Source organism: Canis lupus, chromosome 19 (genome assembly GCF_048164855.1).
Source record: "Canis lupus baileyi chromosome 19, mCanLup2.hap1, whole genome shotgun sequence".
NCBI classification, from domain to species: Eukaryota; Metazoa; Chordata; class Mammalia; order Carnivora; family Canidae; genus Canis; species Canis lupus.
In genome coordinates, this window is record NC_132856.1 from 44,868,495 (window position 1) to 44,881,689 (window position 13,195).

At 49.8% G+C, this 13,195-nt stretch overlaps 1 protein-coding gene across 1 annotated transcript in view; it reads left to right on the forward strand.

Moving 5' to 3' along the window:
- Positions 1-1,111: 1,111 nt before the first annotated feature.
- The window catches only part of CDCP1 (CUB domain containing protein 1), a 57,229-nt gene continuing 45,145 nt past the window's right edge, over positions 1,112-13,195 (forward strand). Inside the window, exon 1 of the mRNA XM_072786536.1 lies at positions 1,112-1,270. Within this exon, the coding sequence (XP_072642637.1) occupies positions 1,189-1,270 (82 nt within the window). The 5' untranslated portion in view covers positions 1,112-1,188. The remainder of the gene's footprint in view (positions 1,271-13,195) is intronic.

Here is a 13,195-nt window from a genome sequence, read left to right on the forward strand (position 1 = left end):
ATGACTTCTTACCCCATGTACAAGGAGAGCAGGGGCTGCTGGGAGATGTTCAGTGCCCCCAGGTATTAGACAGAAGTTGGGGCTGAACAGTAGGATGATGGTCTTGCCTGGACTGGGATTCCCCTCCCAGCTCTCCTAGACTACTCTGGATGACCCTGGCCCAGCCTCCGGCTGCCCATTGGCACAGGTAGCTCGGGGTGGGGGGCATGGAGTCATTCTTGGAGACCCTTACTCTGCCAGCTGAGTCCCTGAACGTCTACTGCCTTTCCTTGCAGCCACCTGCCGCTAGGCTTGGTGTGTGGCCTACAGGGTGAAAGGAGAACCCACAAGACCACGGAAGCCAAACACAGGAAGCACACAGGCAGCTGGGAGGAGGCAAAGGACCCAGGGCAGTTGATTTTTACAGCCCCACGACTGGCTTGGAGGCTCTGTGCCCATACCGCACATACTACTCCACACGCAATTCAAGGAAGGTGCCCTGTGGACGTGTTTAGATTTCTTCTCTTGGACCTTTCCAGCCTCATGCATTCATTCATTCACTCATTCGTTCGTTCTTCAAACACCTACATTCTTCAAAGCAACTTCGTTTGTGGAAAACCCTTCCTGCTCTGTCAAACCCTGCCTCTGTATATTCCTAACTGGCCTTGGGCAGCGTGTCTCCTCGTAATGTGGCAGGGGTGCTGTGAGCCTTAGAGACGCGCCAGGTAAGGTGCCTGAGGCTGCAGACTCAGTTCCGCAGCCAAATCCGGTAGGAGGCCCACAAGAAATCAGGTCTTGGGTGATCCACAAGTATGATTCCCTTGCAAAATAGGGCTCACAAGGGCTTCCTTGTGGGCCGGACAGCGAAGGGGGAGAGCGGACGGCTTCCCCAAGGGCGACCTCCGCGCCTGTAGACTAAAAGACTTGAAGGCTCGGCCTTGAGAGGGAGGAATTACCCGGGAGAGTGGCCACAGGTCCCCGCGCCCTGGAGGGAGGGGCGGGCGCTGCGGCGGGAAGGGGAGGAGGAGGCAGAGGAGGGGACAGGCCGGGCCAGCTCTGGCTCCGGGGCGCAGGGCGGAGCCCAGGCCGGCCCGCCCGCGCGCAGGTGAGCTAGCCGGGGCGGAGCGCAGCGCAGCCCGTGCCAGGCCCGCGCGCCCGCGGCCGCCGCTCCGAGCCGATCTCCCGCCGAGGCCGAGGCGCCGCCGAGCCATGGGCGGCCAGAGGTGCGGGGTCGCGCTCGCGCTGCTGGGGGTCCTGCTGCTGGGCGCCGGGCGCCTGCCGCGCCGAGCCGGTGAGTGCGCTGCGGCCCGGGGTGGCGCGCAGCGGGGACGGGCCCCCGAGGAGGGGAGGAGGGGTCCCGCGGAGCCCAGGGATGCCGGGTCCGGGTGACGGCGACGCGGCCGGGACGCCCTGACTGGACGGCCAGGGTCCCCGGCACCGCCGGCTCCGGGGCGCGCCGCGTCGGGGGGTGGCCGTGCGCTCCTGGTTCCGAGCGCCGCGGCACCTGGGAGTGTCCCCGAGGCGGGGGAGCCCGGCGGGGGGGTGGGGTGAGCGCCGCGCGCGCAGACGGCGCAGGAGGAAATAGGGTGCGTGCGCCCCGCCGAGCCCCGGGGACCTGCCGCGCGCCCGGGGCTTTACCTGGGGGCGCGGGGGCGGGCGCGGGGGCAGGCGCTGGGAGCGAGCCGTCCTGTCGCCCGGGCCGGGGAGGAGGTGCAAGACACCTGTGACTCGGCGCCCCGTAGCCCGGCGGATCCCCGCTTCCCCGGCCCGCGCTCTCCGTCCTCAGCTCCCCCGAAGTTCGGGAACTTTGATTTGAAAATGAAAGCGCGGGGCTGGGGAAGGCCGCCGGGCGTTGGTGCCTCGGGGGCGCCGCAGGCCCGCCGCGCCCCGCCCCGCCTCGGCGTCGGCCTCGGCGTCGGAGTCGGAGTCGCGCCTGCACTTTGCCCGCCGAAGGGGGTCGGCGAGGGGGCGCTCCCGAGGAGAGTGTGCGTTTCCAGTTATCCCGGTTGCGGGGAGGTGCCCTGCGGGTCCTGCGGGCATCGGAGCCACAAAGAACCTGGGGTCTCCGTGTAAGGACTTGAGGCCTCACTAGCGCAGGTGTTGTGGTTTTTAAAGAGCTGTCCAGGAAGCGATTATGGCCTTTGATTATTCTTTGCTGCACCTAAGGGGGGAGGGGGTGTAGTTGGCAGGAGGGTAGGTTAGTGTGAATTAAATTAAGGAACAAAAAGAAGAAGAAGAAGAAAAAAAAAAAAAACAACCAAGCGGGTGCGCTGAGCTTTGGCGTTCTGGCACCTGCCACCATCATACACCCACGGGAAGGCTTCCTGGTTCCTTCCTCCGACAGCATCGGGGTGACATTGCTGCACATTCCATAGAACGTCTTAAGGCCTCATTTAAAACCTGGTGCACGGATGCATGTTTACTGTAATACACGTTCCCCGTCAGCCTTAACTTTCCAGATTTCCTTTGGAGACGAAAATCAGTTTAAGAATAAAGAGGTGATTTCGCTAGTGAAAACATGTGGCCTTGTGTGTGAGAGAAGGAAAAAATACATGTGTCCAATCGCACTTGGGAGCTGTGCTGAAACTCGGGATGGTTTGAGAGGTTTTGCATGGTCTGTGACAACCAGAACTCCTCCGGTAGGAATGTGGTGTAAATTAAGGCATTACTCATGACAAAGAGGACAGGCTGGCCCCGACTGGCCTCTGTGAATGCGCCTCCTCTGCTCCCCTGTGGCCTGGAGAGGCTGCCATCTTGGTCTCCGGAAGCTCCCGCAGAGTCCCTTCCTTCCAGGAAGTTCCTGACGTTCAGGTGTAAACACCGGGAGGCCTAGGAACCACCCGCTCACTTTCTTAAATCCTTCCTGTGGTCCCCAGACCTGGCTCTGTGTGGCCAGGTCACTGGGCCGAACTGAGGGCTGCGTCTTGGAGGTTAGAGCTGTTGTGGGGTGCAGGGGCCTTGCCTGAGGTCCTGCAGCTGGCCTAAGGGGTTCGGGGCCTTTGAGGAGTCACTGGAGTCTGTCCAGAAAAGGTGGAGAAAGCCAGAGAGCCCCGCACAGTGGATTGGTTTTTTAAATCTCTGAACTTTCCACGCAAAGACTCAGCAGAGTGAAAGTGAACTTGGTGTCCCTGCAGAGCTGAACCGCAGAGGGGTGTCTGTGTCTCAGGGTGCTGTGTTTGGGTGGGTTTGGTGTAACCAGCTGCTCTCCCACTTCCACGAGTGAAGAACTGGTTGAGCTGGAGTCATAACCTTGTTAAAACCTCAACCGGGGTGGCTTTTGGAGAACTGCGGAGGTACCAGAGTCTGGGCCAGCGACCCCATTCTTGCCGCCATTGTTTTTTGTCAGAACTGTGAGTAGACGTCAAGGCATGTGTTCACTCACCCTGGATGAGTGTGTGTTCATCATTCTTCAGATTCAAATGAGGAGCTGGCAGCTGTTGTCTGGAATGTGTAACTGGTAGGACCCAGCAGTCTCCCTCACCCCCACGGATCTCCGTGACTTACGGTCACAGACGCGGCTCTGCTGACTGTGGGGATGTGCTCTGGTGCTGGCCCATCGGCCTCCGGGCTCCCCTCAGATGCTGCCATTTTGTCTCGAAGACCTGCCCTGCCCCCACGCGTGCTCCTCTGGGGGTTCTCCCAGGCTCTCAAGGTAGGGGAAGGAAGTTGAAAACAGCAATTACAATGTTTCAAGTAATATATACTTATTGTAGAAAAATTGGTAAAAAGTATAACCAAAGTAAAAAATAATAATCTGTGAGCAAAGCACCTTGGTCACTTTGGTGCAATCTTATCATCTGTGTGTGTGTGTGTGTGTGTGTGTAAAGCCAAAACTGGGGCCATCCATCGTGTGGCTTTAACTAGTCCCCCATCATTGGACATGTAGGTTGCTTTCCACTTTTCCTGCTAAAAAGACAGAACATGTCCGACGATAGGGGACTACTTGTATCAAGTTTGATAAGACATTAAAAATTACGTAGCACAGTTCATATACTGACATAAAATGGTGTCATCTTTGTGTTGTCGAAGTTATAAAATAGTATAAGCTGGATAATCCCATTTTGATATATCTGAGAACAGGTTCTTGTTTACTATATGATTCTGCACTTTCTCGATGATTCTGTCCCACTGAAACTCTAGAAATGGAATTCCCGGCGTGAAAAGTAGAGAAAATGTTAGGGAGGTTGGACGCCTCCTCCCCTTTGGCCCTGTGGTGAGCTCATCCTGTGGTCCTGGTGTACGTTCCAGCCCGCGTGTGCGAGTGTGTGGTTTCCACACTCGCAGGCTATCCTCACTGTTTCAGTGACATCTATGGAAGAAGCCTTTTCCTCCCTCTAGTTCAGCAAGCAGGGTCTGACAGTGTTGGCAGATGTTCAAGAATCTTAGGGGCACCCCAGCTAGATGGTACTAATAGTCCAGCAGTGGTTTTTGTTGTTGTTGTTGTTGTTGTTTTGCCAAAAACTAACCAAACAAACAAAAACCCAGGGGTGCCTGGGTGGCTCAGTCGGTTAAGTGTCTGCCTTTCATTTCAGGTGATGATCTCAGGGTCCTGGGATCAAGCCCTGTTCAACAGGGAGTCTGCCTCTCTCTCTCTCCCTCTGCCCTTCCCCCCACTTGTCTGCACTCTCTCTCTCTCTCTCTCTCTCTCTCAAATAAATAAATAAAATCTTAAAAAAAAAAACCCAGAACTGAATCCCCTGGCTTATAACACAAGTCTTACCTAGGACTCTGACTTGGGTTTAGGTCGGGGAGGGGATGGAGTTTGCTGGTCAGAAGGATTCCTGATTGAGCTCAAGGTAGGTGGGGCGGTAGGGGTGACAGGACCCCTGATGTGTGAGACCCATGGCTAAGGCTCTCCACCTGAGTGATTAAGAAAAGTTCATACCCTCTAATTATCATTCTAAATTATAAAAATTATCCCACAATCAAATTATTTCAAACCACTTCCGACAGCCTTGTAATTAGCCCTTCACCTTCTCCCAGGCAGCTGGCAACGTTCTAGACAAGCAGGCTAGGAGAGCCAAGTTTGCTACCTCATCTCCCTTTAGCCTTGGGTTTGTATTCAGTACATCATTTTTTAAAATCACTAACTACTACTTGTCATAGCTAACACATATTGAGCATCTGCTCTGTGCCAGCCACTCTTCTGAATATTTTATATGTCAGCATGGCTTGCTTACCATCAGTAAGTAATTCATTCTTTAAAACCAGGCATTCTGCATGAAAATACTAACTGATGCCCTATGTTTCATTATTTCATATGGGAAAAACAATAACAACCCAATGCACGACAACCTAACCCCACACACACACAGTGTCCAAAAGCATAATGAAACACAGAAAGACACCCATCTATAATTAACACCCAATTTTATTCAGTGTGAAATACATAAGACATCACTTCCGGATTGCCAAACCGTGTATATGGTTCTTTGCAGACAGCTGCTTTGTGTGTAGGAGCTTGCTGTACCCCCGCCCCACAGGCACTCGGGGCATCTCCACTAGATCCTGACACTCCACCTATTGTATTTGCATTGTAGATTGAGACCTTCTGAGTTCCATTTTGTTTAAAATGTTGTGTTTGAATCTGTAAATATTCATGTTTCCTCTATAGACACCCAGAAAGAACTATGATGGAGGAAACAAGGTTTGAGTAATAACAACTCCTCTGCTTTCTCCTGAGAAAATGTAAATTGAGGAGGTGCTCTTGAGTAAACCTGCTAGTGTTTTACCTCTCCATCCTCAAGCAAGTACCCCCATGAAGACCCCTGTATTGAGCACAGAGAGGTCAAGTAACTTGCCCAGGGTTACCCAGCTGGTAGGTAGTGGTGCTGAGATGGCAGCCCAGGTAGCCGGACTGCAGAGCCCAGCTCCTGTCACTGGTGTGCCGTAACCCCTTTGCACAGTGGGGCTCCTGAAGGCAGCATTCGCTAGTGCTCTCAGAGGACTACACATCTGCGCTCCAGACGTGTCTTTTCATTTAAAACAAAACAAGCAACGCTTATCAAGTGCTGTGTTCATATTTGTTCTGGGGATGTGTATGTGCTTTTAATATTCAAAGAATTTAAGGACTGTGCTTTGAAAACACCTGGACATGGTAACAAAAATTCAAAGAGTAGGAAAGGGCACATGGGAAGAAGTACGTCCCTGTCCACCACCGACCCCAGGCTTTCTCGCAGAGGCAGCCATGGTTTCCTGTGCATTGTTCTTGAGCTATTCTATGCGTGTACACACTTACAAATGTATGTGCCTCCCTTCTTTACACAGCAGGAGCATAACCATAGTATATGGGATAGGATATGTCTCACATGCTGCTTGATTTTGTTCATCTTTTGTGATTTTGTCCATCCCGTGCTCACTCCAGATTAGAACACATTCTTTTTGCCGGTTGCATAATATTCCTTGTCATGGGTGCACCATGATATATTTCACCAGCCCCTGACTGGTAGGTTGTTTCCAGTCTTTTGTTCTTATTTATTTAATTTTTTTTTAAGATTTTACTTATTTATTTGAGAGAGAGAGAGAGAGAGAGAGCGTGTGAGCAGAGGGAGGGAAAAGCAGACTCCCCACTGAGTGTGGAGCCTAACGTGAGGCTTGATCCCAGAACCCTGAGATCATGACCTGAGCCAAAGGCTTAACCCACTGGGCCAGCCAGGCACCCTGGTCTTTTATTTTTATAAACAGAGCTTCAGTGACCGTACTTGCAGTTGACTTCATTAGGCATATAGACAAGTTAACCTGTGAGTGAAATTCCTGGAGGAGGGAATTACTGGGTCAAAGGATTTGTATAGAAAGTATCAAAGAACAAATGGAGCGAAGTGAGTAACAGAAGTGAGATAACCTGCCCAGGGTCACAGCTAATGAGTGGTGGCTCGGATCTGTGAATCTGGGCAGACTTGTTCCAGAGTGCAGACTCGGTACCTCCCCACGCTGGGGTTTACTCCTTCCTTTAGTCTTTCCAGTTCAAACTAACCATAAGTTTTAGGGGAGAGAAACGTTTTTAACTTCCTTCTAAGTATCTACTTTCCCCTAAGCACTCAGCCTGCCAGGAGTCCTGCAGATAGTGGCTCTGATAGCACCTCATGTTGACACTGAAGAGTGATTTGTTTTTTACTGACTTTTTCATAGGTGAGTCTCATGGTTAAGGTATAACACACTCTAAGCTGCTGTAACACAAAAACCCAAACATGGGTAATGCCTTGACCACATCAGGTGTGTATTTATTGCTCATCTAAGATCCCAAACAGGGGATCTTCTCCAAGCAGTGATGAGAACCCAGACTCCTTCACCTTCTGGCTCATCCACATCAAACTGATGGAAGACAGAGGACTGCAAAGTGGCTCACGTGGGAGGGTTTTATGGCCTGAGCGTGGGGGTTGTTTCACATCCTTTGTGCTGCCTTTCTCTTGGCTAGAACTCAGTGGCATGGCCCCATCCCCCTGGAAAGGAGACAGAAATGTAGTCCAGATGTGACCCTGGAAGAAGTTAGCCTTGTCCAATTGGCAAGGCAGTGGGCAGGGTAGGAAGAGTACCAGACTTAAGAGTCAGGGGCGCATGGTGGTGACCTCAAGTCTTGTTAACGGTGAGCTTTCAGACATGAAAAAGTTGCCTCGTCTCTCCAGGTCCCGGTTTTCCAATCTTTAATGTAGGGATTTGGACCATGAAGAGGAAGCACCAGCCCTAATGTTGTATGATCTGATTTAAACCAAAGCTGATCTGTGGACTCCTGGAGATCCCTGAGTTGGAGGAACAGATCAGACCGGTTCATATCCAACCCCCATGAGTTTAGCGGGTGGAACTGACTGGCACATGGCTGGCATTTAATAAATTATGTGTGGAATGAATAGACGGGTACTCCAAGTCAACTCTCAAGCGAGTCTTTTTAGGAGGCAACAAGCTCCAGAAGTTAGATGACTTCTTTGGGTCACATTGTTGGAAGGAGCTGAGGGCCGGAAGTAGTTTTTTTTTTTTAAGATTTTGTTTATTTATCCATGAGAGACACACACAGAGAGGCAGAGACATAGGCAGAGGGAGAAGCAGGCTCCATGGAGGGAGCCCGATGTGGGACTCGATCCTGGGACTCTGGGATCAGGCCCTGAGCCAAAGACAGATGCTCAACCCCTGAGACACCCAGGTGTCCCAAGGGCCAGAAGTTCTAAACCTTGGGTCTTCTGGCTCCAGATCCAAGGCAGATCACACAGAAGGGGAGGAAGAGGAAGGCTCGGTCCTGGAGAGTAGAAAACAAGAGAATGTGGATTGACAGAGAGAACCATAGCTCTCTGTGTTCCTGCAGAGGGTAGAGGAGACCTCCCTAGTGATCCAGGTCCTCGGTCTCTCACCAGGACCTGGGGCCTTCACTGCATAGAACATGTGCTAAGTCTCTGCTGGTCCCCTGAAACCTGTGCTCAGGAAGCAGTGGGTGGGGTTGGCAGTGGATCCACCGAATGCAAACTCCCTCCTGGAAACTTGCCAGGGAATCACCAGAAAATGATGAGGACTTGCTTGTGATGCAGTGAAGGAAGCAGGAAGTAAAGTTGTGTGCGTGTGTGTTTGTGTGTGCATGTGCACGCAAACATGACTCATGTCATCTTACTATCTTTCTGTCCATCTTATGTGAGCTCAGGAAAAGAGACTGGAAGGAAAGAAGTCCCACCATGAAGTGCCTGGCCTCTCGTGGTGGCTCAGCACAGTCCCCCTCTGTGGACGGTTTGCTGGTGGCAGTAATGATTGTGACAAGGACTTTGTATTGTCCTGTATGTTCTCCCCATTTTAGCCATATTGCCCCCACAGTATCCTAACTGGGTGGTTTGGTTTGCTTTGGTTTTCTCTAAATAGTGATCCTGGAATCTGTGAGAGAACACAATAGAACATCAGAATTTGCCTTACAGAGATGAGCTTCACAAACTTGTATGAAATTAAAAGTTCTTTCTTCAACTGCTAGACTTACAAAAAGTAATCTGCCCTTCTCGAATCTCTCCTGAGCAGAGGAGCCCAGGACCGGGGCACCTCTGACGGCCTTACTGGCCTGACTTTGCCCGGGAGGGGCTGTCCTCTTGCATCAGCCATCCAGTGCAAACACCACTCAGCACTATGACTCCAAAGCCATTACATGCCCCACTTCACAGGAGGAGCATCTTTAAGTAATAAATTTGGAAATATCTTGAAAGAATAAAATAAAACCCTTCCATAAACACAGACGATGTAGCTTTCTTTAAGTTTTAAGTGAAGTGCAGATACTTCTGACCCTCCGTGACAGAAGATCAGAGGATTCTGGGTGAAATATGCCATTTCTACAAAAATATGCGAAGTACCAATCTGCTGCCTGTGTCTGGGATGATAGAACATAGTCTCCAGAAATGAGTTTCATCAAATTTTATGAGTCCCAAAAATCACATGGAGCATAAGTTAAGCTGTTGTTTTGGGTGTCGGGTCTGCCACGTGGCCATGCACGATACCACACAGAGCTTGAAGCCACAAGGAGCCTTCTGTAGCACTCAATAATGTGTGGTCCAGCTGGGAGCTGGCCTGGGATAGTGTCTGTCCAGGCACATGCTGTTCATCCAAACAGATACCTTATCTTCTGCTGCTGATCTGGTGGAAGGAACATCAGGCTATTTCAAACAGAAATGTTTGGCTAAAAACAGCGTTGAACCTGAAAACCATTTGCAAATGTTTGGTGAGAGGTCCAGAGACATCATGAGGGATGCAGAGATAAAGGCCCTGATGGGAAGAGCTCGTGGCATCTCCTGGACCGAGATAGACACCTGGCTCTTGTGTGGAGTGGTACAGCACCATGGAGGTGAGGCCAAGAGCCAGCAGTGCAGTGGGAGGCACTCTTATATGTGCTGCTCCTGCTGGAAGCCTCTGCTTTGCTGGAGGCCTCCGACAGCTGCGAACACGGTCGTCAGGAGGATTCAGCAGTAGTGATGGGCTGTCCTCACTGCTGAGCGCCATGTGACAAGTCTGACTGGAGCTGGCCTTGAAGCATCTCCAAGTCATAAGCCCAGCACTGCTCAGTCACCATTGGCTTCTGGGTTCTTGCTCACCTCTGCATTTCTCACGTCCTCAGACCATGCATCCCCAAGGGCCCAGGAAACTGGCAGAGGGAGAGGGGAGCAGAGAAATGGAAGGATTTGAGCCAGAGGTCTTAATGGGCTCACAGTTACCTGCTGGCTTCTCAGAAGCAATCTCATTCAGACAAGCATTGGGATAGGGCAAAGCTTGGTTCAAATCCTGACTCCCCCACCTCCTAACTAAGTGGCTTGGGCTAGTTACTTAGCCTCCTTAAGACTCAATGTCCTCAGTTCCAGGGATCCCTGGGTGGCGCAGCGGTTTGGCGCCTGCCTTTGGCCCAGGGCGCGATCCTGGAGACCCGGGATCGAATCCCACGTCAGGCTCCCGGTGCATGGAGCCTGCTCTCCCTCTGCCTGTGTCTCTGCCTCTCACTCTCTCTCTGTGACTATCCTAAATAAATAAATAAAATATTTAAAAAAAAAAAAAAAAAAAAAAAAGACTCAATGTCCTCAGTTCCAAACAGGGACCCAGCAGCACCTCGTGGGTAGCTGGAGGTTAGAATGAAATCATGTCTGTAAATCACTTAGCACCGGGTCTGGCCTGGAACAGATTCCTCAGCTAATGAGAATTGCTATTTCTTTGATTATTTGATTATTTGACTTGAGCCCAGGAAGAACTTGGAGATTTTTAAGAGCAGACAGTCTGGATGTAGCTACCAAGCCATAGCCTCTGTAACCAGGTCACTCGTGAGAGACATTTAGGTAGTTCTCAGGCCTCTGCTACCACATGCTGTGCTTGGGTTTCTATCCCAGCACAGTTGACTTTGGGCATGTGTGAGGGCATCTCATGGGAAGTGCCTAGCAGTGAAGCTGCTGGATTTAAAATTGAAAGAAGTCATTGTCAGTGACACTAGAACAAGTTTTTAAAAATTGCAAGTGAGCACCTACACACACATACACACATTGTATGTGTATTTCTTGTTAGCCAAGGAACTGACCAGACCAGTTTTATATAACTTTAATGCCATGCTCAATTACTCTGAGGAATGAATGAGAACACCCCAGTAGGCTTCTGAGGATTATAGCTATTCTTGTGAGCAGGTGTCATACCCCGAGACCTGCCAAGCTGTGGAAGCAGAGCTGGACCCCTGCCTTTAATCCCCTCCCAGAGATGAAGAATTACCCAACCAGCCTAGAAGTTGCTGACAATCTTATCAGGCACTTCAGCCTTGGGCTAAATCTATCAGGAGCAAGTTCTCAACTTGTCAGAACATGGAAGACGTTTTCAAATTGTAAACAGTGCTTGGGTCGTCTTACAGACCATCACTGAACACTTGCATCAACATCTTCCAGCCTCCCTGGTCTGTGCCTGTGTGGGGAATACAATCCAAGTTCAAGCCAGGACCCTGGGACCCAGGGAAGGTATGTGTCACTGGCACCTTGAAACTCTAGGTAAGCATCTAGATAAGCTCCTTGTCCTGGTAGCTAGAGACTGGGAAAAACCCAAATGTCCATCGTTAGAAGCCTGGTTAAATAGATCATGGTACATCGCAACAGTAGAATGCTATGTAGCCATTTAAGGCAATTGGGTAGCTTTTAATATACTGATGTGGAGTGACATCAAGATATATTATGGACAAAAAAAACGTAAGATTCAGAACAGTGAGTATAGCATGTTGCCTTTGGCAAAAGAAAATGAAATGAAATATAATCAGGGTGGCATATAGATATATCTTACATATTCACAGATTCCCTGTGTAAGGACACACAAGAAGCTGGTATCAGTGGTTGCGCCTGTAGATTCAAGATAAAAGTAAGGCTTTTTTACTGATCAAAAGACTCGTTTTTTCTTTGTGCTTCATGTATTATTTATATAAATGTAAAAGATATCTTTCAGCCTTATTAAGATATAAAATAAAGCTATAAAATTAAGCTCTAAAATACACGGCAGAAGATTCACCAATCACAATGGCACTATTCCATGAGTCCTGTCAAATGCAGGATAACATCCCTACCACCCTGCAAAGTTCCTCCAGACCCCTCTGCAGTCAATTTCCAGGCAACCATTGATTGGCCTTTAGCCTTCTATCACCAAAGTTTTCTTTAAAAATAATTTTAGGGCACTTGGGTGGTTCAGTCGGCTAAGCATCTGCCTTTGGCTCAGGTCATGGTCTCAGGGTCCTGGGATCCAGCCCCATATTGGGCTCCCTGCTCAGTGGGGAATCTGCTTCTCTCTCTTCCTCTGCCTGCCACTCCCCCTGCTTGTGCGCTCTTTCTCTGTCAAATAAATAAATAAAATCTTTTAAAAATAATAATAATTCTAAATTTAAAAAAATGCAAAGCCAGGTATGCATCAGCGATCAATAGTTTTGTTAAAAAACAGATCTTGTGGGCAGTCCGGGTGGCTCAGCGGTTTAGCGCTGCCTTCAGTCCAGGGCGTGATCCTAGAGACCTGGGATCGAGTCCCACGTCAGGCTCCCTGCATGGAGCCTGCTTCTCCCTCTGCCTGTGTCTCTGCCTCTCTCTCTCTCTCTCTCTTTCTCTCTATCTCTCATGAATAAATAAATAAAAATCTTAAATTAAAAAAAAGATTAAAAAAAAACAGATCTTGTGAATATAGATACTGTCTGCATGAAGCCTACAGTTGCTTCCTGCAAGAATTTGGTTGTGTAGAAAGATTGCAGTAAAGGACAGTAAAAATTCCTGTCACTAGGAATTAGGGAACTAATGACGAAAGCCACCTTCTCCACTTGGAGCAACTTTTCTTGAAGAGCAAATTGCTGCATTTCTCCCCCAATGCACTCTTAGAGTCTAGTACTGAGCAGGCCTAGAGAATTTGATTTTTGCCTAGGAAGTCTTTGAAAAATCTTGTCCAGCCTTAAGCCATTTAGTAATAAGTCCCAACCATTCCACAGACCTTGCAGGGCCCCTGTGCTAGATGGTAGATATACAGAGGTAGGAAACTTGAGTCCCTTGCTCTGCAGGGACTCACCATCTAAAAGGGATTCAAACATGTAAACTGGGGGCTGCAAATAAGAGGTCTCGGCTTGATGTGTTTTGAAATAAAGCTGAATCACTAAGTATTTAGTAGAGCATGCACCCTCTGATTCCGCAAATACTCCATGTTGGCTTTTCCTCATTTACTCTGCCTGCGGCCCAAAAGCTGAGTTTGAGACACTGTCCAATGTGATAAGTACACTTGA